Here is a 24,412-nt window from a genome sequence, read left to right on the forward strand (position 1 = left end):
CCTTGCTGTAAACCTTACCAAAAGGCAGACTACTTTCTGAGCGGGACATGTGCGTTAATTGCGTCAAATATTTTAACGTGATTAATTAAAAAAATTAATTACCGCGCGTTAACGCGATAATTTTGACAGCCCCAATTTAATCTCATCCAAATGGTACCGTTTTGTCTTCGTAGCACATCCCAGCGGGCGGAAATGACGACAAGATGAAATTCTTTGGGCAATCTATACATGGAGTCATGGATCTCAATGGAGACGGAATCACTGATGTGACTATCGGGGGTCTCGGAGGGGCCTCGTTATTCTGGTGAGACAAACACATAGGCCTTTTAATACAGTTTTTATTTTTAAGGGAGAAAATCTTTGTATTTTATAAAAGGCATTTTCTAGAAAAAGCTAACATTCAGAGGAAAAAGGCTATACCGTAATTTTCGGACTATAAGCTGCTACTTTTTCCCTTTATTTTGAAACCTGCGGCTTATTGTCCAGTGCGGTTTATTTGTTGATTTATTAGGCAACACTTTATTTGACCGCGGCGTCATAAGACTGCCATTGGATCGTCGTAATTATGACATGACACTGTCATGGCTATAAATAAATGCTTGTGACGGATGTCATTAAGTGTCATCCGGGATATTATGTCACTACTCCATTTAGGTACAGCTTGGATCTTTTACATCCATTCAAAGGTGAGATAATTTGCCGGATGACACAAAAGGATATTTGTCATAAGCATTCATTAATGCTCAATGCTTATGACAGTCTTACGGCGCCACTGTCAAATAAAGTGTTAACAAATAGCTTAACTAGCAATTAATGAAACAATTGGAACAGTAACTGAAATAATAATTAGCACAGAACATGAATTTTTATTGTTATTTACATCTGTAGCGCTGCAATGCATGCTCGGCGGCATGTTGGACGACAACATTGTTGACAGCAGAGGTTGACTGTCTCCCCAAAGGGAGCAGTGATGGCCAAATGAAGCTTCTTGAAGCTTTTCAGCTAATTGGTTCAAAGCTTCATGGTGGTTCATTTGGTCTTATGATGCCACCGACAAATAAATTGTCACTGGTTATCTTTTAGTGTAAATATCCCATAATACAGTGAGGACAGCTGCGGCTTATAGTCCAGTGCGGCTTATCTATGAACAAACACCGTTTTCGTGTCAAATTTGGTGGGTGGCGGCTTATGGTCAGGTTCGCCTTATAGTCCGAAAATTAAAAAAAAAAAAAAAAAGTATTTCTGAACTATAAACGACTCCTTTTTTCTCCCTGTTTCTACCCTGCAGCTTTTATAACAATGCGGCTTATTTATTGATTTTGTTTTCTACAAACAAGCTTCGTGTTTTCTAGATTAAAAAGTGAAAAAAATGACTTTAAAAAAAGTCAAATGTATTATTAAAAAAAACAATAAGTAGTACAACTCAGTGGAAACACAAAGTTGAAAATTAAATCTTTTGTTTGTCAGGGAAGGTTTTGCCTAAATCTTGATTAAGTAATCAATCCTGTCCCAAGACTTTAGTGACTGTTTACATATTCCACTCAGCAGCATTTAAAGCTGAGTATCATCTCATGTTGTTCACTGGCTTCATTCAGACAGCTGAATACATCCCCCTGGACTTGTACGCTTGAAATTGACGACTTCCTGGAGATGACTCTCATAATAGCCTTCTCGCCTTCAAGCCAGGTTTCTTCCCTTAAATATGTATCGCCATAACACACTGTATGTATTTAACTAATGAACAACTGCAATATACCGTAGCTTTCAATCCAATGAAAATGGATGCTTTTCTGGTTCCCGAATCCTAGTTTGGGAACCCTAAGGTCCGTCATGACTCAATCTAGCAAGCATGGGAGAACGTCCTCCCGCTCCTTTTTTTCTATCCCTGAACTGTGTGAAAACTTTGTTTCCCAAGTGGGTTCCAGTTTGAAATAGGATTTGGCAGCAGAGCTGGCTCGTTTCTCCTCGACTTGTGGCCATATTTTATGCTTATCAAGCATCTGTTGCCTCCCTTAGAGAAATTCTGCAAGTCTTTGTGCTTTTTGCACTTTAACCCTTAAATGCATAAGTGGGTCAAAAATGACCCGGTGAGGTTGTTTTCTTGAAATATCTTCGGACTGAAAATTTGTTATCAATTCATATTCCAGGTATTCCTCAAAAAACATGCTTTCGATATACCATTTAACTTTTTGATGAACTTTTTATACATTTGAAGAAATTGTCATTTTTGTATTACTACCCTAAGCTTCCACAAGTGGGTCAAAAACGACCCACTTGCATTTTCTAGAGAATCCAATGGGAATCTTTCATTCTTATTAACTTTGGCTGTCAGGAATAAATTTAACGTGGACCACACAGACTAGGTATGTAAAAAGTGTCATCCCTTAAGAAGATTATTTTACACAGCAAGAGCTGATATGTGTACTGTAAGTATTATGTCCATATAGTATTTTGTGTGTGTCTTTCATGACTTTTTTTATTATTATTTATCAACTTTTTAACCTACTTCATAACTAACTAACTAACTAAGGCTAGGTTCATACCGCAGGTCCTAATGCACAATTCTGATTTTTTTGTCATATCTGTTTTTTTGGCGTGCCCGTTCAGACTGCCTTTGTCCATTGAGCCTGTTCAAGTATCAAACGTGCGCTCTAATTCGCAGTCCGAGATGCGTTGAGTAAACTGGCCCGCATGCGCAGGAGCATTGGAGCAGAGAAAAAACCGAGCATTCTCAGACTTATCATCATTTTATTTTTTTATGACTATTGTCAAGCCTGCTCCTTCCCCAAAATCCGCGTTCAAGCTAGGCGCTAATGCACAGCTGCAACGCTACCGTAGCGCCCTGTCTCTCTCGCTCTTTGCTGACGTTAATTGCTGTATGAATTCCAATTTGGGGGACTTGACAGTTCAGACCGCAGCCACATTCCTGAAAAATTTGGCCCGGATGGGATTTTAACCACAGACGAAAGTGACCTGGATCGAATTTGAAATGGTCCACTTTTGTGCGACTTTTTCCGTTCAGTCGAGTCGGAAAAAGATGAAAAAATCGGATTCGTGCATCAAGATCTGTGGTATGAACCTAGCCTAAGTTAGCTAACATTACTGTGTATATATATATATATATAGTGTGTGTGTGTATTTATTTATACAGCTACATATTGATCTACAGAAAACACTACTTTTATGTTTCCTTATTCAAAATGTCATAGCTGTTAGATTTACAGCTGAAATGGTCCTACAGATGTTGGATGATGGAGAGGCAGTGACGGGGTTGGACTCAAGTGTCCGAAATTTCTGTTGATGAGGACCCAGACTATTGTCCAAGTGGCAGTGTCCACCCAGAAATCCAACTGAACAGGATCAATCTGACTCATAAGATTCCACGTTTGTGTCCTTTGAAGAAGAAAGTGTCCAAATCATGGCCAACATAATGAGTTGGTAGGGCTTTTACTAGAGATAATAACCTCCCACCCAGGGCAAAACACAGAGCCACAATATCCTCAGAAATCGGTCAGTGCCTCCACAAGGGCTTGGCACCGCTGTCTCACCAAAAAGATGCATGGGAGCTCTTCATCACTGATGATAAAATACAAGGAAGGATAAAGTTTGCTGTTCTGTTTTATTTATTTTCATTTTATTTATATATATATATTTTTTTTTTCAAAAATTTTTTAATTTAATCATAAAGATATTTCAAGCATGAAATCATTCTTGTGTGGCCCAAAATATAATACTAGTTAATATACAAGTGATTATTCTTCACCAAAATGGCATAAAAACACATTGGTTCTAATATGGGTAATTTTTGACCCACTCATGGAAGAGTGTAGGGTCCAGTAACTTGTGCATCTAAGGGTTAAGAAATCATCAACAGCACCAAACAAAAAGGCATCCAGTTAAATCAAACAAACATTGCAAATTTTTGTAGAAGACACTTAAATACGGTATCGCCAATAGTTTGAGATATCATGTGAGTTGTGTTCATGGTTTTGCAGTCTCCAACCATTTCATGACTCTTGCTAACACCTACTTGAATTATTCTTGAATGCATTTAGGTCCAGAGATGTGGCAGAGCTTCGAGCCAACATGACGTTCGACCCTGCCAAGATCAACCTGCAGCAAGTCCAGTACCACTGCGACCCGGGACGAAAATCCGTGTGCGTTACCACCAGTGTATGTTTTGTCTATAGTATCAAATCCGACAAGCAGGACCTTGCATCCAAAGCAGGTGAGGCGCTTTGGTTTAATCTAGTATGGTGTAATTATTTCATGTGTTTCGCAACTCATCCCCTCAGTGATTCGTTACGAATTGACACTGGACGCTTTACGGCCGAAAGCCAGGGCTTCTTTTCTCAACCCGGACGACAAGAGTGACCGACGGATTTCTAGAACAATTACTGTTGAAGACCGACAGAGGATTTGCGCAAAGGAAATGTTTATTATGTCGGTAAGTTAATTGTAGTAAATGATTGATTGATGTAACTATTACCGTATTGGCCCGAATATAAGACGGTGTTTTTTGTATTGAAATAAGACTGAAAAAGTGTGAGTCGTCTTATATTGGGGGTCTAGACATTATACGACGCGAGATGGCGTCAGATATCATTTATGGGAATGCTGAAGTTGAGGAGTAATGTTCTGTCATGACAGATCTCAGCTTATCTCAAGTTTAACCAGTTTGCATTATTTTTATTGCATTGTTTATCCTTATTCAGATTTGTTTCAAGACTACAGTTACAGTTAGACCTCACTTTGATGGTTAATGCAGTTATTGCAATTTTGTTGTTTTATCACAATAGTTTGGTTTATTCACATTTCAAAAACCAGAAGCCCTTCATTTATGAATGTGATTGCACTTTAGTTTACATATTTAAATGTTCAGATATTAAGATTTGAATGAGGCAAAATAACATGCTTTTTCTCTCAAATATATTGTTATAATCATTTGTTTGCACTGTAATTATTTTTTGTATAAAAATTAATTTGGTGTTCAAAAAGTCTTTTTTCAAACTTGAGTCTTGAAAAAGAGGGGGTCGTCTTATAATCAGGGCCGTCTTATATTCGGTCCAATACGGTATTAACCATATTCTTTTTTTGTTTAGGAGGGGGGGTGCCTCTATTTTTAGTAGAGATGCAACAAAATAAAACTTAGGATTCAAAATACAGTGGTACCTCGACATTTGGTCGCTTCGACACACGATCTTTTCGACATCCGACGTAAAATTGTACTCACCATTTGTTTCTATATCCGACGACATGCTCGAAATACGACGATTTCTGACAGCGCCGCAGTTTTTGTTTTCCAGCAAGATGGACGCTGATTTTCCTGTGAGAGAAATCAACACAGGTTCCAAGAAGGTTAGTGCAGGTGGTGAAAAAAAGGAAAAAGGTAATGCTTACCATTGAAATGAAGATGGAAATGATAGAAAAATATGAGCGTGGTATGTGCATCCCTGAATTGGCTCGACAATACGGCCGTAGAATGCCTACGATCTCGACGGTTCTCCTCCGACCTCTGTCCGCCCGACTTTATAAGTTAAGGTGATAATTCTTGTAACATCGCCAAAGAAATCCCCAGCTTCGTCAGGTTTTTAATCATTTATTTCAGAACTGATTCAACACAACACACCTACTGTCAGCCGCAGTTGACGCCAACAACAGCGGAACATTAAAAGAGAAAGTAAAATCTCTACCGCACCTATCTCACTGTCACGTCAGCCACGTGGTGCGTTCAGGTACAGCACGCAAAACACATCCGCCACATTAGAACCTGATTTGTTACAGTATTAAAGGAATTACTGTTATTATTATATCATTATTCCAATTTTTATGTATAATTTATTTGTTTTGCTATGTGTAATTCCCATTTGTAATGGTACCAGCAGTATTTATTAAGGATTTAGTGTTGGTTTTCGGGCTGTGGAACAAATTAATGCAATTACAATGTATTCTTATGGGAAAATCCAGCTTGACATACGACCATTTTGACTTATAAACAAGGTCCTGGAACAAATTAACTTTGTATGTAGAGGTACCACTGTATTGCATTTTGTTTATTGATAGAGGATACACTGCCCTCTAGTGGCAGCGCTGGGTATAGCTGGACTGTCACCCTATGACTGAGGAGCAGATTCTCATCTGAAGGCTGTAAATTGTTTCAGCTAATAACGAATTAACTTCGTATGTATAGGTACCACTGTAAAAAAATATACACAGTATATTTATATAAAAAGTTATTTTTGGTGAAATGCTAATTCAAGATATATATTCAACTTCAACTGTGGTTACAGATCAAATTAAACATGTGTTACAAGGCACCAAGGGGAAAAACACTGTGATTTTGAAGAAAAACAACAATAATAATAATAATTTCACGTTCAGGAATGCATAAGAAATAACATGGCAATGTGAGAATTTAAGGGTATATTGGTTATCGATTGTGAATGGTATGTACCTCACAGATTCTTAAACATAATGTCAGCAGCCTGGATACATCACATTTGCACTTTTTAGACATTTGTGGCCACGTATGTAGTGTCTGTTCATTGTTGCCCAAGCAAGTCTTTGATTTGCTTCCCTCTGGCACTACGCACAGGAACTAATCAGTGAAAACAGCTGCAGCTCTACTCTAGTGTGTGCGTGTGTGTCACATATTAAATCCAGAAAAGGCCACTTTAAAAAGAAACACCACTACACTTCGTGGTTTATCTCGGAATTTTATGATATTATGACTGTTCTTTTGTCATGTATTTTGGAGGGAAAAGTCTGATTCTGGAAAAAGAAAATCCGAATTGGTTAACAAACACGAAAATTAGGAAAAATCAGATCTATTTCCAGGGAAAAAAGCAAAACATTTCTTAGAATATACAGTACTGTATATTTTTAAATTATGGCTGAAATGTGTCTTCATTTTCTTGGATTTTTTTTTTTAACCTTCTCAAATATTTCATTACATTTGTGAGAAAAAAGGATTTTGGAAAACTTTTTAGAAAACAGCGATATGTTTTCCAAAGTTTTTCTTCAAGAACAGATTATACTAATTTTGGCAAAAAAAAAAAAAAGTTATATATAATCAAGGAAAAAGTTAAGTGATTTTTTGTGCGTATACATTTTGACTGAATATATTGTTTTGTTTGAAAGATTTTATATTTTCCAGAAATGTTTGGTTATTTTCAAAAACAAGTATATTTTCGAGGAAAAACGTACATACACACATACAGTGTACTTTTTCACAGAGTCATATATTCTCTGTATGTTTATCTGAGTTTTTTTTTTTTTTTTTTTATCTTGGAGTTTAAAAAAATCAACACTTTTTGGGAAAACTTTCAAAAGAAAGGTTGCTGAGAAATGAGGAAAAATAATATATACAAAATTTGTATAGAATAGAATTAGAATCGAATAGAAAGCCTTTATTGTCATTGTACAGAGAACAACAAGATTTAAAGCTTCACCATAATGTGTGCCGCATAAAACAAAACTACAGTGTACACAGATTGTTATTATTATGAAGAAAAAAACAAAGTTAAAAAAGTAACTAGTAACCACTAGGCATGTGCTGGTACAATAATCTGACGATAAGATAACCTGAAACCAAAATATCACGGTTTCACGGATTTTCCAATTAGAGCTCTAAAATGTGTTACTGAGATATCTGGGTAAAAAAAACAACAACAAAAAAACAGGAATTTTCTTATTCAAAACATATTGGCAAACTGGAACATAAGTATAAGTTAAGTCAAAATACATAAAACAATTTAAAAAAATAAAAAAAATATTCTAAATAAAATTAAAATAAATGCAGTCCTTTAGGTGAGCCTAAACCCACAGCCAGAGCTCAACATTATTACCATCAGAACAAAACTTACTTTCCATAAAAAGCATGTGTGTATGACTCGTATCATGTTTACATTATACACACACACGCACACACACACCCACACACACATTCTCTCTCTCTCTCTCTCTCTCTCTCTCTCTCTCTCTCTCTCTCTCTCTCTCTCTCTCTCTCTCTCTCTCTCTCTCTCTCTCTCTCTCAACACAGACAGTTGCTAGATAGAATAAAAAATATGTTTTACCACCGCTAGACACACTAAACACTCCGGAGTTAACTCTCGTAGCTGGTGGGAAACGTTCATGACAGTGTTTACTAACCTTTAATTATGTACAGTACAAATGTGAAATAATATTGGAAAAAATTGCCTCCTCGGCAGCCACCCTACGGAAACATGTTTTACATGTCGGCTGGCCCTCCTCTTCTAAGCTGCGGCCGTCTGTAACTTTTCTGTAGCCGAAGTATTCCCGTATTTCCGATTTCGTTTTCTTCGAAGGCTGAAAAAGTTCAGGAGTTTCACCTCCAGCTATCGTGTAGCACAGCCGACTCACTGACACTGAGGCAACAACCGGTGGTTGAGCGTTGAACCTTACAGCTGCAAACGAGGGATTTCTCCATGCATTTTTGGGACATATAAAATAGCTTAAACCTTAGGGACTGTATGACGGAAAATTTTTGCGGTTTTGAAACCTTGATGTTTTCATACCACGGTATACCTAGAAAGCGGTAACCGGCACATGTCTAGTAAGCACTTTTTTTGTATATTTTCGAGGGGGAGGGTTGCATAATCTTATTTTGTAAATATTCATTCATTCATTTTCCATGCAGCTTTTCCTCATTAATAATAATAAATGTAAGTGACCTTGTATAAGTCTTTAGACTATGACCTTTGAAGATTTCGACATATTGTCATTATTATACAACTTCTCTTTCCTCAAAGTCAGCCTTACAGGTTACCACATCCACTCTACAGGATATGAGACCCTGAAATGAACAATCTTAACTGTGGTGAATAATCTAAACAAGAAAACTGAGGCCTTTTTGTCTTTTTCCAGGCCCGACTGGACTTCCGAGACCCTCTCTTGGTGTCGCTGGACTTTGGACTGGCTGACGAAGATCAAGGCCCTGTCCTAGATGAAAGCCTGCCCACATCCATTAACAAGACGGTATATTCTCGGCTTCCAGATTTGCTAAATATTTGTGAGCCATATAAACGTGCTATTAATAGCCTTTCTTGATGTTGATTGTTTTCTTTTCCCGGCCTCTGTTCTCCAAATGTTAGCGTGCGGAACCGCCCACTGATATTTTTCAAAATTTCAGTGCGTCTTCCCACACTCCCATCTCATGTACGTAACCGTGGTCGTGGTGAGCGATGTGTCCAGATAGGAAAGGAGCAAGTATTCACCACTTGATATGGAATTAAACAAATGGGGTCTTCTCCGGGTCTTGTTATGAAAAGGAAGCAAACATGAAATCACCAATCGGAAGCTACAGTTGCTTGTCTGGTCCTGGATATTATATTACAATCTAGCGGTCAGTCCGAGCTGTGTATTGTACCGCCATTCTTGCAGACTGGGAATAAACCGTACTCTGACCCCTGAAACACTCCGGAGGGTTTGGAGGAAGGCAACGGAAATTAAGGTCATGCATGTGGACCCTTTTTTACTTGAGTGTACAAACAAACACAAAACCTTATTTTTATTCCGTTTTTCCACTGCGCAATGCATGTTTACCTAATATGTTGGAGACTGCGCCTTTCATCAGAGGTGCTCCCTATTCTGGAATTTACCCCTGGAAGTGCTCAATTAATGTAATGGGTTTTTTCATGAGGGCAATATACAATAAATGCAAGGGCCTCGGTTTGTTCCCAACATTGGTAGGGACAATACAACAGCATAACCTGCGTGTACATATTTTGCTCGGGACGGGACATTAATAAGACCAAACAGATTAGGTGAACGGGGGTCAGGGCTACATTTCTCATGAATATTAACCTAATTAAGTCGATCACGATCAACCTTATCTCGCGGCATCCCCCCAAAAAGTATTTTTTTATTTTTTTTAATGTACATAGTTAATGATGATTATGTTGTGTGTATGTTGTGTTGTGTGAGCAACATATGAGGTTATGCAGCACCCGTCTCTCCCAAAGCAGCTTCTTGCTCACGTTTTTCTGGTTCTAGTTTCCAGCAGAGTTCACTACATTTCTCACAGTTTAATATAACGTTAACAGTAGAAAACACAAACAGTAGGACACTTCAATCTAAGCAGTTTGCTACTCAAGTTTTGCAGGTTAACAGGTTCACACAGTTTAATGTTATGCTAACTCTGATGCAGGTCGGACTTTCAGTAGCAAAATTAGTGGTGTATTCCCCACCTCCACTACGTTGACGTCTTTTTAAATTACTTACAGTGGCTGCTGCTGGCTGAAAAAAACTTCTAATCTCCCTTCGAAGAGGGCGGCAGTGTTGGGGCTGTGTGGGTGTGAGCGTGTGTCGGGGGTGGGTTAAGTCATCAGCCAATCAAACGTGCATTTTGGGCGGGAAAAAAATTACCGGCGCATTTAGCAAGTGAAAATGGGGAAAATACAAGTTTGGACATAATGAAAATAATTCACTTAATAATGGTTGGGTCAATTCTATCCTTACAAAATATGGGAAGACAATCTAAATGACCTGTATAGCTGAACTCATTATATAATGCATATAAGGTTGCTTAAAGGTTGGTGGGGACAATTTGAGCATCCTGAAAAGTTGGTAGTGTTATGTCCCTACTGTCCCTATGCAAACCTACACCCTTGAGTAAATGACATTCTGGCCGCTGAATAAAATGAAATAAAATAAAATAAAATAAAATAAAATAAAATAAAATAAAATACTGGACTAGAAAACATAATTCAAATGGAAAATTATAAAAAGAAAGGTGTGGATTTAAATCAGAATGAAAAACAAAAATCTTCACTATGTCAACAATTCAATAAAACACAGATATAGTTTTAGCCCCCAAATAGAATGTATAACAAACTATATTTGGGCTCTCGGTGAAATAAATCCCAAGTTGAGGCACACAATACAAAAAAAAAAAATCAATGAATTTATAAAAAATGATGGTGTATTTCAAATGAAGAAAAAAAAAAAAGGTAATTTAAAAGTCTTAACAAAAAAAATAATAATTAAATTGTAAAATGCAGTAATATAAAGTTTTAATTATTAAACACAGGTGTGGTCGATTTATGAAAAACTTTAACATATACGACCCTCGTGAGGAAAAAGCGGCATGGAAAATGAATGAATGAATGAATATAGTATAAACAAACAAAATTAAATAAAATGGCCTCAAACAACAGAAATCAAAAATAAAAATGCAATTAAAGCAAAAATATTAATGAAATAAATTTAAAAGTAATATAAAATTCCAGATCCGGACTATAATAGAAATAAAATCTAATATAATAAAAATCTTTGTGAGGCCTCAAAATAAATTGTATTTAAGTGGAATAAAACAATAAACCTGACAACAACCAAATCATACAATATAATTGGGGGGGGGGGGGGTATGTTGAAAAATTGCACAAAAAAAAAAATGAAAGTTAGATAACACTACATGAGTTTATGTCTGAACCTTTTGCTCTCTGACTCTTCCTGTGTAATAGCACACACACGTGCTCCATATTTAATCTTCTTTTAGATTCCACTGGTGGACTGTGGCAGCCACGAGCGGTGCGTCACTGACCTTTCCCTCCAAGCAGAGCCCAGCGTGAAAAGGTAAATCGTGAGCGCGTATCATAATGCCAAATCCGAAATCAGGCCTTCTTTTGGAAAGTACTCTACTTGGTGTATGGCCGCCCTCTTGTGGTGAATTATTTGCATTTTCAAATTCTCCCTTTGAAATCCCTTCAGTTTGGTGATTGGCGCTAAGAAGGACAAACTGGACGTGAACATCCGTGTGAGAAACAGCAAAGACAATGCTTACAATACCAAAGTGATCGTCAGCTTCACGCCCAATATCAATTATGTCAAAGTGGAGGTGAGATTTCTCGACGTCTTTAAAGGAAACATAAGGTCACCCATCAGACTGGCACTTTCACTTGAAACATTCAGCAGACGCACTGTTACCAAGAAGAATGATTATTGCTGATTCGTCAAGTATTTCCAGTAAAGCATGTTTCTCTGAGGAACCGTTTAAAATTGTGAAGAAAAAATAAGCGTCATTCCCCCCCCCCCTTTTCTGATGTTGCAATTGTCTTTGTTTCCCTTGGAAATGTCAGCCGGAAAAAGACTGCACTCTAAATCACACCAAAGTGGAATGCGCCGTGGGGTACCCCTTCTTGGGAAGCAATGAGGAGGTACTACTAAAACAAACGCATGCTTGTTATCAAATTGTGTGTTCTATAACATGCGATGTATTGTCAATAGGAAGCTTTGAAGGTCAAGTTTGAGGTCAATCCCAATCACATTCATCACAACATCCAAATCAACGTCACAGCCACAAGGTAATGCAATGATGAGTCACTGTGAAATTAAATAAATGATGACGCATTTTCATTATATGGTGTGTGTATATGTCTGTGTGTGCACATTTTATTCTCCACAGTGACAGTGAAGAGTATACTTCCACTCTCAATGACAACATGGTGTACATCTCCATCCCTGTCAAGTACGAGGCTGGACTCGTGTTCACTGTGTGAGTATGCGTGAAAGTGTATACGACACCTAAAATTAAATCTTAAATAGTATTATTATTGGAACTAAAATCTTATATTGAGACAATTCAACTGTACTGTATATCATAATCGGGCATAGCACAATGACGAGAAATCCGCCATTAAACCTGCTCATTTCTAAGTTAGCACTGTTAAAAGGTGGATTTTACTCACTCTTTCGATGTTGTTACATTTATACAAATAAATTAGTTCCATTTCATTGCAACGACATAGCTTTGGTCTCAATATTTGTAGGGATTGTATAACAGCATAACCTGCATGTACACTTTTTGCTGGGGAAGGGTCTTTAATAAGACCAAACAGATTGGGTGAACAGGGGTCAGAGCTATATTTCTCACAAATATTAACCTAATTAATTGATAAGCTAAATGATTAATGCAAAATAAGTCTGTATTGACTTATACTAACTTTCATATGTATTGGTTCAGGTGGTACATGATATTAACATACGCAATATATACGCACAAACTAGTTACTAATCTCTTAAATATCCAGGAATGCACTACTATTTTTGTCCAGTAGCACAGCCAATACCCCCCCCCCGCCCCCCCAAAAAAGCTCCTTTGGGCTGCTTTAAGACCACATAAATAAAACGAAACTGAAAATTGGTTAGAAGGTGTACCCCTGGTGGTCAGGGGCCGCGGCGTAACATAAGACGGCAGGTGTGCAAGGAGGAGGCAGTGACAAGTCAAAATTGCAAATAAAAAGTTTATTTAACAGAAAAGAAACAATGGACACAGAGCACACAAACATTTACCCAACCCCCTGCACTATGCAGCAAACACCAAATAAACAGTTCAAAAACCCCAACTAAACCTAGAACCCAAAACAACCCCCAAACTAAAACACTACAGTGACAGGCACCTATTGTGCCCCAAAATACATGGGTGGTGTTGCCGCTCTATCTAATGGACTAATACAGAGAGTTGGTACCTACGTGAGGTGGGAGACACGATGTAGACCTGCAGGTGTCTAACTAAAGTCCCTACCTCTGTGCTCTGCGCCAACCTAAAGAAAAAGACAAAAGAGACCATTAATAAACAAGTGGCAGAAAGTAAACTTCACAAACAGAATCAAAGGCAAAACATAACAGGCTTCAACAAACCAAGACAACCAAAATGAGAGCTGCCACCGCCTCTCCTGAACAGAGCAAACAATTCAACTTATATAGTGGCAGGACGAACAGATGATTGGATGATTGACTAATGAGGAAGTGGTTCCAGCTGTGGAGGCCTTCTGAGATCACAGGTGGAAACTACTGCAAATGAAAAATACAGGTGAAAACCAACAAAAAACCAGTATAAAGTGAAAGGGAACACATACATACCTGAACAAAAGATAAATTACTCTCCATCTGTAACAGCTCGGTTCACTACATTTCATTCATTCATTTTCTGAGCCGCTTATCCTCATGAGGGTCACAGGGGTGCTGGAGCCAATCCCAGCTAACTATGGGCATTAAGCGGGGTACACCCTGAATCGCTTGCCAGCCAATTGCAGGGCACAAGGAGGCGAACAACCATTCGCGCACACACTCATAACACACAATTTGAAGTATTCGATCAGCCTACCATGCATGTTTTTGGGGATGTGTGGGGAATCCGGAGAACCCGGAGAAAACCCACGCATGCATGGGGAGAACATGCAAACTCTACAAACGAAGGCCGCAGCCCAGGATTTAACCCTTGATCTCAGAACTGTGAGTTTGATGAGCTAACCACTCTGCCACCGTGGCCATGCGCAGTTTAATTAACGTTAATAGTAGAACAAATATACAGGAGGACACTTCTCTCTAAGTAGCTTCCTACTCAAGTTTTACAGGTTAGCAAATTCACAGTTTAATATTATGCTAACTACGATGCAGGTCGGACTTTCAGTTGCAAAATCTGCGGTGTGTTCCCCACCTCCACAACATTGACGTCTTTTTACATTACTTACAGTGGCTGCTGCTGGCCAAAAAAAACTTCTAATAGCCCTCCTCTTCGAAGGGGGTGGAGGAGGCGGCATGTTGTCCACATGTTGTATTTCTGTCAGGGCTGTGAGTGCGTGTGTCTGTGTGTGTGGGGGGGAGTCAAGTCATCAGCCAATCAAACGTGTGTTTAAGGGTAAAAAACTTGACTTGCATTCAGCAAGTGAAAAGGGGTAAATGTAAGTCTAAACATTAAGAAAATAAAAGTTGGTGGGGGCAAGTTTAGAATAGAATAGAATAGAATAGAATAGAATAGAATAGAATAGGTAATTTTCAGGTTACGACACGCCTAAACGGGAAAATATTGCTTCTTGTTAAGAAAGAAATTTCTGGTTACGAGATGCAGAAAGACTATACAATACATAAATACTAGTATATTTAAAACAATAAGAATTAACATTTAACAATTAACCTTGAATAAAATACAAAATAATATATGACTAGAGGAGCACTCTGAGAGAGCAAACTTCCATCTAGGTAGCCAAATTCAAAGCATGGCCATATTATGTAGTGTGGACACGCTACTTTTTCCCTCATGCCTCAAAAAGTCAACACTCTTTCTGTTCTCATCATATCACCTACCCTAAAAATTTTATTTAAATAGGCAAATCCTTAATCAAAATATCAGAAAATAAATTTTCTGACCTCTGTGACCTTTGACATAATTACAACAATATTTAACCACCTCTTCCTTTTTTATATTCTGAACACATTCTGCAAGTTTGATAATAATCCCTTTTTTGATAATAATCCCTTTTTTCGTTGTCGGAACTGGATTTATAAGATGTCCTTCTGTAGGGTTCACCTACTAGTGGAGGAAATAAAATTGTCTCAAACATTAATTCAAATTCTTTGCTCTAACAAACACCCTAAAACATATAAGATTAAAATCCAGATGGGCTGGAAAAAAACAAACAAATGGCTTACCATTGCCTAGACTCAAATGAGTCCAACCAAATTAAATGTAATTATTTTACTCCAAGTGTGAGCTCAGTTTATTTGATCAAATTAAAAGGGACACATATTAAAGAAATAACTTAAATTAAATAAAGGTTTTGGCTGAAACAGGAATACAATTTAAAAAGAAGTAGGCGTATAACCATAGAAAGAGGTAATAAATAAATTACGACCCCTACGTCTGGGCTCAAAATAAAATACAAAATCCAATACAAATCTGGGCATGGGCTTGAAATAACTAACTTGATTCTTGTCATTCAATGAAACTTAGATTTTTTTGTTTCTATTTCACTATTTATTATCAGACTTTTTGCCTAATATTGATATAAAACTATCACATTTTGAATCAAGAGTGCAGCAGTGAGTATTTTATATGATGATGATGACATAATTAACCCTTAATAACAAAATCTGAATCTGAACGCCTTTTTCCCAGGCGTCCGGTGGACGAACATGTTGTAGTGAAAGAGGGGGAGAAGTACTTGGCAGTGTTCAACGACACCCGTATGATCGGCGAGGAGGTCAACATCAGCTTTACAGTAAGACTCAAGAACTCTTGATGCTTTTTCATCTACAATGTGGTTCAGTTTGTGAACCAGTTCTATTCAGAATGCATTGAAGATGGTGAACGTTTTTTTCCTTCATCCTGACTTTTTCACTTCCGTTTGTATTCTTTTAATGCATATTTGTGTATTCGCTAAATGTGAATTCAGTTGTTAAAGTGTTCAAATGAAGTTTAGAATGTTAATGATTAAATTTCAACAGGAAAATTAGTCTTGTATTTCGACATAAAATTGACCAAAACCTTAATGGGAACCACGGATAGAAGGGCATGTATAGTTCTTAAAAGATAAATCTTAGGACGAGTTATAATAATTTCATATTAAGACCCCTCTGAATGTTTTCGCTTCAATAAAATTTGTAAAAGTATTAGTAGAACGCCATTGTTGTTGACGTCGCACGGCGGTTACATGGCCACGCTGCCGGAATTCCACGTGTCACTCTTTAAAAAAAAAAAAAAAAAAAAAAAAAAAAAACTGTCACTCTATTTTAATTATGTAAGGTAGTGATTTAAATACGCCACACACACGGCGTTATATTGCTGCCTCTATTATGAGTCGAGAAATTGAGCGAGAGCAGGAGGTGTGCTCAGAATCCATTTTTGCTCGCTCACAATAGAGGCAGCACAGGTGTGCAGAAGAATTTGCATAAGCTTCGGCAACAAACATAAGTATCACATAGTGAAAATACAACAAAAATAATATTCATATCTCTCAAAAAATAATATTCACAAAAAGAAAAGCGCTTCAATCTGTATTAATGAGGCCCTATTCTCACACAGTTAAAAAACAATGCAAAGAGAACTGATTCACAATCAAAATAAATATGCAAAATTCACATAAAACTTAGCTGTTGTTCAAATTCTATTTAAATATTTTAGCAACTCGTTTAGCTAAACAAATACACTTGATGGCAATATTTAGTCATAATATACAAACTATGATGCTGGGAGCCATTATCAGCACTGTTGTTTGTTGTAAAGACAACGCTTAAATGAACGTAAATCACAATGGACTTGCCCTAAACAGGAAACTACGGCGTCAGTCAAGGCACAAAACACACTCATTGGCTTGATCTCTTATCAATTTAAAACTCGCCATTGACACCTTTTGGTGTATTTAAATCACTACCTTACATAGTTAAAGAGTGACACTGTGAAGTACGGCAGCGCAGCCATGTGACGCGAGCTACTAGTTTTTTTTTTTTTTTTTAATTTTTTTTTATTTTACAAATTTTATTCAAACGAAAACATTAAAAGGGCTTTAATATCAAATTAATATAATTCGTACTAACATTTATCTTTTAAGAACGACAGTGCCTTGCAAAAGTATTCGGCCCCCTTGAACCTTGCAACCTTTCGCCACATTTCAGGCTTCAAACATAAAGATATAAAATTTTAATTTTTTGTCAAGAATCAACAACAAGTAGGCCACAATCGTGAAGTGGAACAAAATTTAATGGATAATTTAAACTTTTTTAACAAATAAAAAACTGAAAAGTGGGGCGTGCAATATTATTCGGCCCCCTTGCGTTAATACTTTGTAGCGCCACCTTTTGCTCCAATTACAGCTGCAAGTCGCTTGGGGTATGTTTCTATCAGTTTTGCACATCGAGAGACTGACATTCTTGCCCATTCTTCCTTGCAAAACAGCTCAAGCTCAGTGAGGTTGGATGGAGAGTGTTTGTAAACAGCAGTCTTCAGCTCTTTCCACAGATTCTCGATTGGATTCAGGTCTGGACTTTGACTCTGCCATTCTAACACCTGGATACGTTTATTTTTTAACCATTCCATTGTAGATTTGGCTTTATGTTTTGGATCGTTGTCCTGTTGGAAGATAAATCTCCGTCCCAGTCTCAAGTCTTGTGCAGATACCAACAGGTTTTCTTCCAGAATGTTCCTGTATTTGGCTGCATCCATCTTCCCGTCAATTTTAACCATCTTCCCTGTCCCTGCTGAAGAAAAGCAGGCCCAAACCATGATGCTGCCACCACCATGTTTGACAGTGGGGATGGTGTGTTCAGGGTGATGAGCTGTGTTGCTTTTACGCCAAGCATATCGTTTTGCATTGTGGCCAAAAAGTTCAATTTTGGTTTCATCTGACCAGAGCACCTTCTTCCACATGTTTGGTGTGTCTCCCAGGTGGCTTGTGGCAAATTTTAAACGAGACTTTTTATGGATATCTTTGAGAAATTGCTTTCTTCTTGCCACTCTTCCATAAAGGCCAGATTTGTGCAGTGTACGACTGATTGTTGTCCTATGGACAGACTCGCCCACCTCAGCTGTAGATCTCTGCAGTTCATCCAGAGTGATCATGGGCCTCTTGGCTGCATCTCTGATCAGTTTTCTCCTTGTTTGAGAAGAAAGTTTGGAAGGACGGCCGGGTCTTGGTAGATTTGCAGTGGTCTGATGCTTCTTCCATTTCAATATGATGGCTTGCACAGTGCTTCTTGAGATGTTTAAAGCTTGGGAAATCTTTTTGTATCCAAATCCGGCTTTAAACTTCTCCACAATAGTATCTCGGACCTGCCTGGTGTGTTCCTTGGTTTTCATAATGCTCTCTGCACTTTAAACAGAACCCTGAGACTATCACAGAGCAGGTGCATTTATACGGAGACTTGATTACACACAGGTGGATTCTATTTATCATCATCGGTCATTTAGGACAACATTGGATCATTCAGAGATCCTCACTGAACTTCTGGAGTGAGTTTGCTGCACTGAAAGTAAAGGGGCCGAATAATATTGCACGCCCCACTTTTCAGTTTTTGTTAAAAAAGTTTAAATTATCCAATAAATGTTGTTCCACTTCACGATTGTGTCCCACTTGTTGTTGATTCTTGACAAAAAAATTAAATTTCATATCTTTATGTTTGAAGCCTGAAATGTGGCGAAAGGTTGCAAGATTCAAGGGGGCCGAATACTTTTGCAAGGCACTGTAGAATCGGCAACTATGTCAATGTTTGTTACAGAAAATTATGAATTTTCTTGAGTTTAGATGTCAGTTTGACAAGAATTTTAATGAAAAAAATTAAATTGAAAAGTGTTGTTTTTTCAGGTTTTTCTTTGTTTTGAAAATCTAAATCATATTCTTTCCATTAGAAAAATATAATAAACTCATGTTTGTAGCATTAATGCATTCCAACATTTATATTTACATCATACATTGTCTATACAGTGAAACATTAGTTTGCTAGAATTAAAAAGTCAAAGTATTTCATCTTCCTTCATACATTTAATGTAATTGACTCTTCAGTATCTTCCGGATTTGGTTGCACGCAACATGGCTTCAGTTCACACACAGTGATGATGCGAATGTGAGATTGAGCGGTTTGTCTGTCTCTGTATGTGAAGGGTGTAGTCCGTCTTTAGATGGGATGGCATCCCCTCAACCCTCAATAGATATAAGCCGAATAATACAGAATGAATGATTGATGTCATTATAAAGTAATATGTGCTGTTTGTCTTAGGTGGAGAAAGCAGGTGAAATGGTGACTCCCCCCCTTGATCTGAAGGTGACCTACCCTGAGCTGTCGCCTCGTAACAATTACCTACTGTACTTGACGCACATCGTCACCAGCCCGCAGGTGAGCATTACAGGTGGAAAAGCGCTATATAAGCATAACACCATTTACCATTTACCAGCACTGCACATGAGGATACAAACAGGAGAAGATAAATGTTCCGACCGGTTTTCTCCTCTTTGCAGATGAAATGCGACGCGGCTGCTTTGATCAACCCGCTTAATCTCAACCCGGATGTTGTTAAACCCAATCCGAACAAAGAAACACTTGGTGTATTTCTACTGGTGGGTGGCAAGTTTTTTTTTTTTTTTTTTAAACATTTTATAAGGCAGTTATTTACAAGTAAATATTACCAATTTTATTTTTAAAATCATATAACCACAGGGTATATTTATTTTTATTTTTTATTTTTAAATCATATTAATTATGCTATTAACAACATTTAATTAATTTCAAATTGTATTATTTCATAGAACATATTCAAAAATAAAATAAAAATACAATAATGATTAATAATACAAAGTAAAAAGCTTGTACTGTATTTTTCAGACTATAAGCCACTACTTTTTTCTCGCTGTTTCTCCCCTGTGGCTTTTATAAGGAAGCGGCTTATTTATGTTTTTTTTTTTTTTTTTTTTTTTTTGACAAACAAGCTTAATATTTTCTTGTTAAAAATAATAAAATTGGATAATTACCGGTAGACATGTTTTAAAAGAATGGCTTTCCAAATTTTGCCATGACATACTGTAGCTCTCAGCTGCTACACTAGGACCAATAAACCTCGCCAGAAGCACGTCAGACTTACTCAAAAGTTTTTATAGATGAATATGGCTAAATCTGATACTATATGCTGCTACAAAAGAAAAATTTTAAATGAATTAGGCATCGGCTATTTGCTGCGACAGGAGAACACGATGCTCGCGTTGATTACCCGTTTTCAACTGGCACTCGAAAGGACTTTATTGCCACAGTATGCTACAACAAAGCTGCTATATAAGTGTTACCGCTAGCTGTTAACCGTTTTTAAGAGGATTTCATCCACTTCAAGTTTAAGTGGATTACATATTTTTACAAATGCAGTGACCTGTTTTTTTAAATTTAGTTTTTAAGCATTCAGACAACATGTGTTGGGGATGTTGATGCATTTTTATCTGGTTAATAAATTTATTTTTGATCAATCAAATATTTCTGTGTAACGTCTATGTAAATATCAAATGTTAAGATATGGATACCTGCGGCTTAAAGTCAGGTACAGCATATACAGTGGTATGAAAAAGTATCTGAACTTTTTGGAAGAATTCAAATGTGATCTGATCTTTGTCAAAATCACACAGATGAAAAAACAGTGTCTGCTTTGACTAAAACCACGTATACTTTTATAAGTTTTCATATTTTAATGAGGATATTATGCAAACAATGACAGAAGGGGGAAAGATAAGTAGGTGAGACATCACATTTAATATTTTGTGGCCCCCCTTTGGCAGCAATAACTTCAACCAGACGGTTCTTGTAGCTGCAGATCAGTCTGGCACATCGATCAGGACTAATCTTGGCCCATTCTTCTCTACAAAACTGCTGTAGTTCAGTCAGATTCCAGGAATGTCTGCCATGAATCGCTGTCTTTAGATCATGCCACAGCACCTTAATGGGGTTCAAGTCTGGACTTTGACTTGGCCACTCCAGATCGTGTATTTTGTTCTTCTGAAACCATTCTGAAGCTGATTTTTTTTTTCTGTGTTTGGATCATTGTCTTGTTGCAGCATCCATCCTATTTTTAGCTTCAACTGTCTGACAGCCTCATGTTTTCCTGCAAGACATCTTGATAAACTTTTAAATGCATTCTTCCATTAATGATTGCAAGTTGTCCAGGCCCTAAGGCAGCAAAAGAGCCCCAAATCATAATGCTCCATCCACCATACTTCAAAGTGGGTATGAGGTGTTGATGTTGGTGAGCTGTTCCATTTTTCCTCTACACACATTGTGCTACTCCCAAACAATTCAACTTTTGTTTTATCAGTCTACAAAATATTTTGCCAAAACGAGCAACAATGGTTTTTTTTAGACAGCAGTGGCTTCTTCCGTGGAGGTCTCCCATGAACTTTTTTTTTTTTTTTTTTTACATATACTGTAGTTGTTGTGTGCACAGAGATATTGTACTGTGCCAGTGATTTCTGTAAGTCTTTAACAGACACTCTAGGGTTCTATTTTTACCTCTCTAAGTATTCTGCGCTGAAATCTTGGTGTCATCTTTGGTGGACGGCCACTCCTTGAGACAGAAGCAACAGTGCCAAACTCTCTCCATTTGTAGACAACTTCTCTGACTGTCGATTGATGAACATCCCGACTTTTAGAGATGGTTTTGTATCCTTTACCAGCTTTATACAAATTAACAATCCTTGATCGCAGGTCTTCAAACAGCTCTTTTGCCCGAGCGCATCAGACAATGCTTCTCATCAAGACAATTCTTACCCGGTGTGTGTATTATAGTGGGCAGGGAAGCTTTGAACTACTCATCAGTGATTGGGCACACACCTGACTTAAATGGTTGATAAAAATTGGTTTCAATTGCTCTTTAAGTCTCCTAAGGCAGATGGTTCAGTTACTTATTTTTCTCCCATCTTTCATTGTTTTCATGCTATCCTCAATCAAATATGAAAACATATAAATGTTTAGGTGGTTTTAATTAAAGCAGACACTGTGTTTTCATCCGTGTGATTTTGACAAAGATCAGATCACATATGATGGTGATTTTATGCAGAAATGTGAGAAATCACAAAAGGTCCAGATACTTTTTCATACCACTGTATGTGGATTTATTTCTTAAATTTTGGGAAATTTGGCTGGTGTGGCTTATAATCAGGTTTGCTTTATAGTCCAGAAATTACTATGTTTACAATTTAGAGCTGGTCCACATTTGTGGGCATCCCGTTTTGGGGAATGTGAGCCACACTCATGTAGTAGGACACATTACAAAATGTTAACGTTGTGCCCTACATGACCCGAAACGTGATGTCCACATATGTGGACACCAAGTCGTTATGAGGTTGTTTTTTCAAACTACCAAAAATAGTCACTCAACCTATAAAGGGTTAATATATATATATATGTTCTAGGGCTGTCAAACGATTAAAATTTTTAATCGAGTTAATCCCAGTTTAAAAATTAATTAATCGTAATTAATCGCAATTCAAACCATCTCTAAAATATGCCATATTTTTCTATAAATTAGTGTTGGAATGGAAAGATAAGACAAGACGGATGTATACATTCAACATACTGTACATAAGTACTGTATTTGTTTATTATTATAACAATAAATCCACACGATGGCATTAACATTATAAACATTCTGTGAAAGGGATCCACGGATTGAAAGACTTATAATTCTTAAAAGATAAATGTGAGTACAAGTTATCGTAATTTTGACCGTTTGTATATTGTGACTAAATATTGCCATCTAGTGTATTTGTTGAGCTAAACGAAATGTTTGAATAGAGTTTGATCAAAGTCTGAGTATTATTTTGCATAGCTATTTTGATTGGGAATCCCAGTTCTCTTTGCACTGAGCGCTTTTCTTTTGTGAACATTAATTTTTTTTGAGAGATAGGAATATTATTTTTGTTTTGCTTTCACTGAATGATACTGTAGCGAGTTAACTGTTAACTCATTCACTCCCAGCCATTTTCACCAGAGCAAGGCCCTTCGCTCCCGGCCGTTTTTTCCGGATTTTGACTGATTTTGCAAGGCCCACAGAAAATTCTGTTCCATTGCTATATAAAAATAGAACCCACCTAAAGAAAGATTAGACTCTCTTCTTTCAGCAGAAAAAAAAATTAAGTTCATATCTTTTTCCATTCTTTAGAAATCAGCATTAGAAAATAGCTTAGTTTGAGCAATTTTCCAATTTCTGATGAAAAAACGGAGAAAATGAGCTTTTTGTAAACGCATACATTTCAAACATAAGTTTGACTTTAACACGGCTATTTTTTGCTTCAGTGACATCCCAAACATCTGAATAATGTTTTCCTTTTACAAAATAACATGAACAACCAGCCAAATAGAGCCTTTGATAGCAAAGTAGCAATTTATTCACACATGACTACTGAGAGATGACGGTTTGTCGCCGAGATGACGCCGTTGTCGCCACGTCAGCCGTGTAAACTTTTCCCTCATCGTTGTCTGTCTCACAAAGATGGATTATTTTTGCGTTTCTGCGGGGTCTTCTTGGTGAGCCGCTTTACTGAGGGTCTCACTCGTTTTGCATAGTCATCCAACGCCTGGCCTTCCAGGCGTCCTCGCGTTGTTTTGTTCGGTCGGAGCGCTGCCTGGCATCATGCTGCCAGCGCTCCGACCATGCTGCCCAGCCGTTCACTGCTCTTGAATCGGGTTGCCTGGTCTTGCAAAATGCGCTACTGCCCTCCAGTGGCCAGTTTTATTGCTTTAAAATGGGTTTGGAGTTTTGCTCTTTGTTTCTCAGATACAGTGAAAGGTATATATGCTTCTTATTAAAAAAAAAACGCAAAAGACGTATAAATACGTTTTTGGGACAGTGAAGCATCTAAAAATAGAACGTATTTATACGTTTCCGGGAGCAAATGAATTAACCGCCCAAATGCATGATGGGAAGTTGGGCAATCATGACTGTCAGTGGTGGCTGCAAATGGTATATCTTCTCTGCGTTGGGTACAATAACGCAAAAGACGGGGTGTTAAGGAAAAGATCATCTCCTGTCATTCTTCCCCACGTCGCTCGCCACAGTAGTTATAATTGTTGGGAAGTTGGGCAACCATGATTGTCAGTGGTGCCTGCAAATGGTATATCCAGCTCCAATGAATGCCTGTGTCCACTC

General features: G+C 37.5%; 1 protein-coding gene across 2 annotated transcripts in view; it reads left to right on the plus strand.

Moving 5' to 3' along the window:
• Nucleotides 1–24,412, plus strand: part of itga1 (integrin, alpha 1) — a 102,591-nt gene that overhangs the window by 73,988 nt on the left and 4,191 nt on the right. For both annotated transcript variants that reach the window (XM_057818432.1, XM_057818431.1), the window contains 12 exons: nucleotides 174–304; nucleotides 4,056–4,228; nucleotides 4,296–4,447; nucleotides 8,887–8,997; nucleotides 11,519–11,595; nucleotides 11,731–11,857; nucleotides 12,099–12,176; nucleotides 12,247–12,323; nucleotides 12,425–12,514; nucleotides 15,917–16,019; nucleotides 19,510–19,626; nucleotides 19,749–19,847. In XM_057818432.1, the coding sequence (XP_057674415.1) occupies nucleotides 174–304; nucleotides 4,056–4,228; nucleotides 4,296–4,447; nucleotides 8,887–8,997; nucleotides 11,519–11,595; nucleotides 11,731–11,857; nucleotides 12,099–12,176; nucleotides 12,247–12,323; nucleotides 12,425–12,514; nucleotides 15,917–16,019; nucleotides 19,510–19,626; nucleotides 19,749–19,847 (1,335 nt within the window). The remainder of the gene's footprint in view (nucleotides 1–173; nucleotides 305–4,055; nucleotides 4,229–4,295; nucleotides 4,448–8,886; nucleotides 8,998–11,518; nucleotides 11,596–11,730; nucleotides 11,858–12,098; nucleotides 12,177–12,246; nucleotides 12,324–12,424; nucleotides 12,515–15,916; nucleotides 16,020–19,509; nucleotides 19,627–19,748; nucleotides 19,848–24,412) is intronic.

The sequence above is a fragment of the Corythoichthys intestinalis genome, chromosome 17 (genome assembly GCF_030265065.1).
Source record: "Corythoichthys intestinalis isolate RoL2023-P3 chromosome 17, ASM3026506v1, whole genome shotgun sequence".
Lineage (NCBI taxonomy): Eukaryota > Metazoa > Chordata > Actinopteri > Syngnathiformes > Syngnathidae > Corythoichthys > Corythoichthys intestinalis.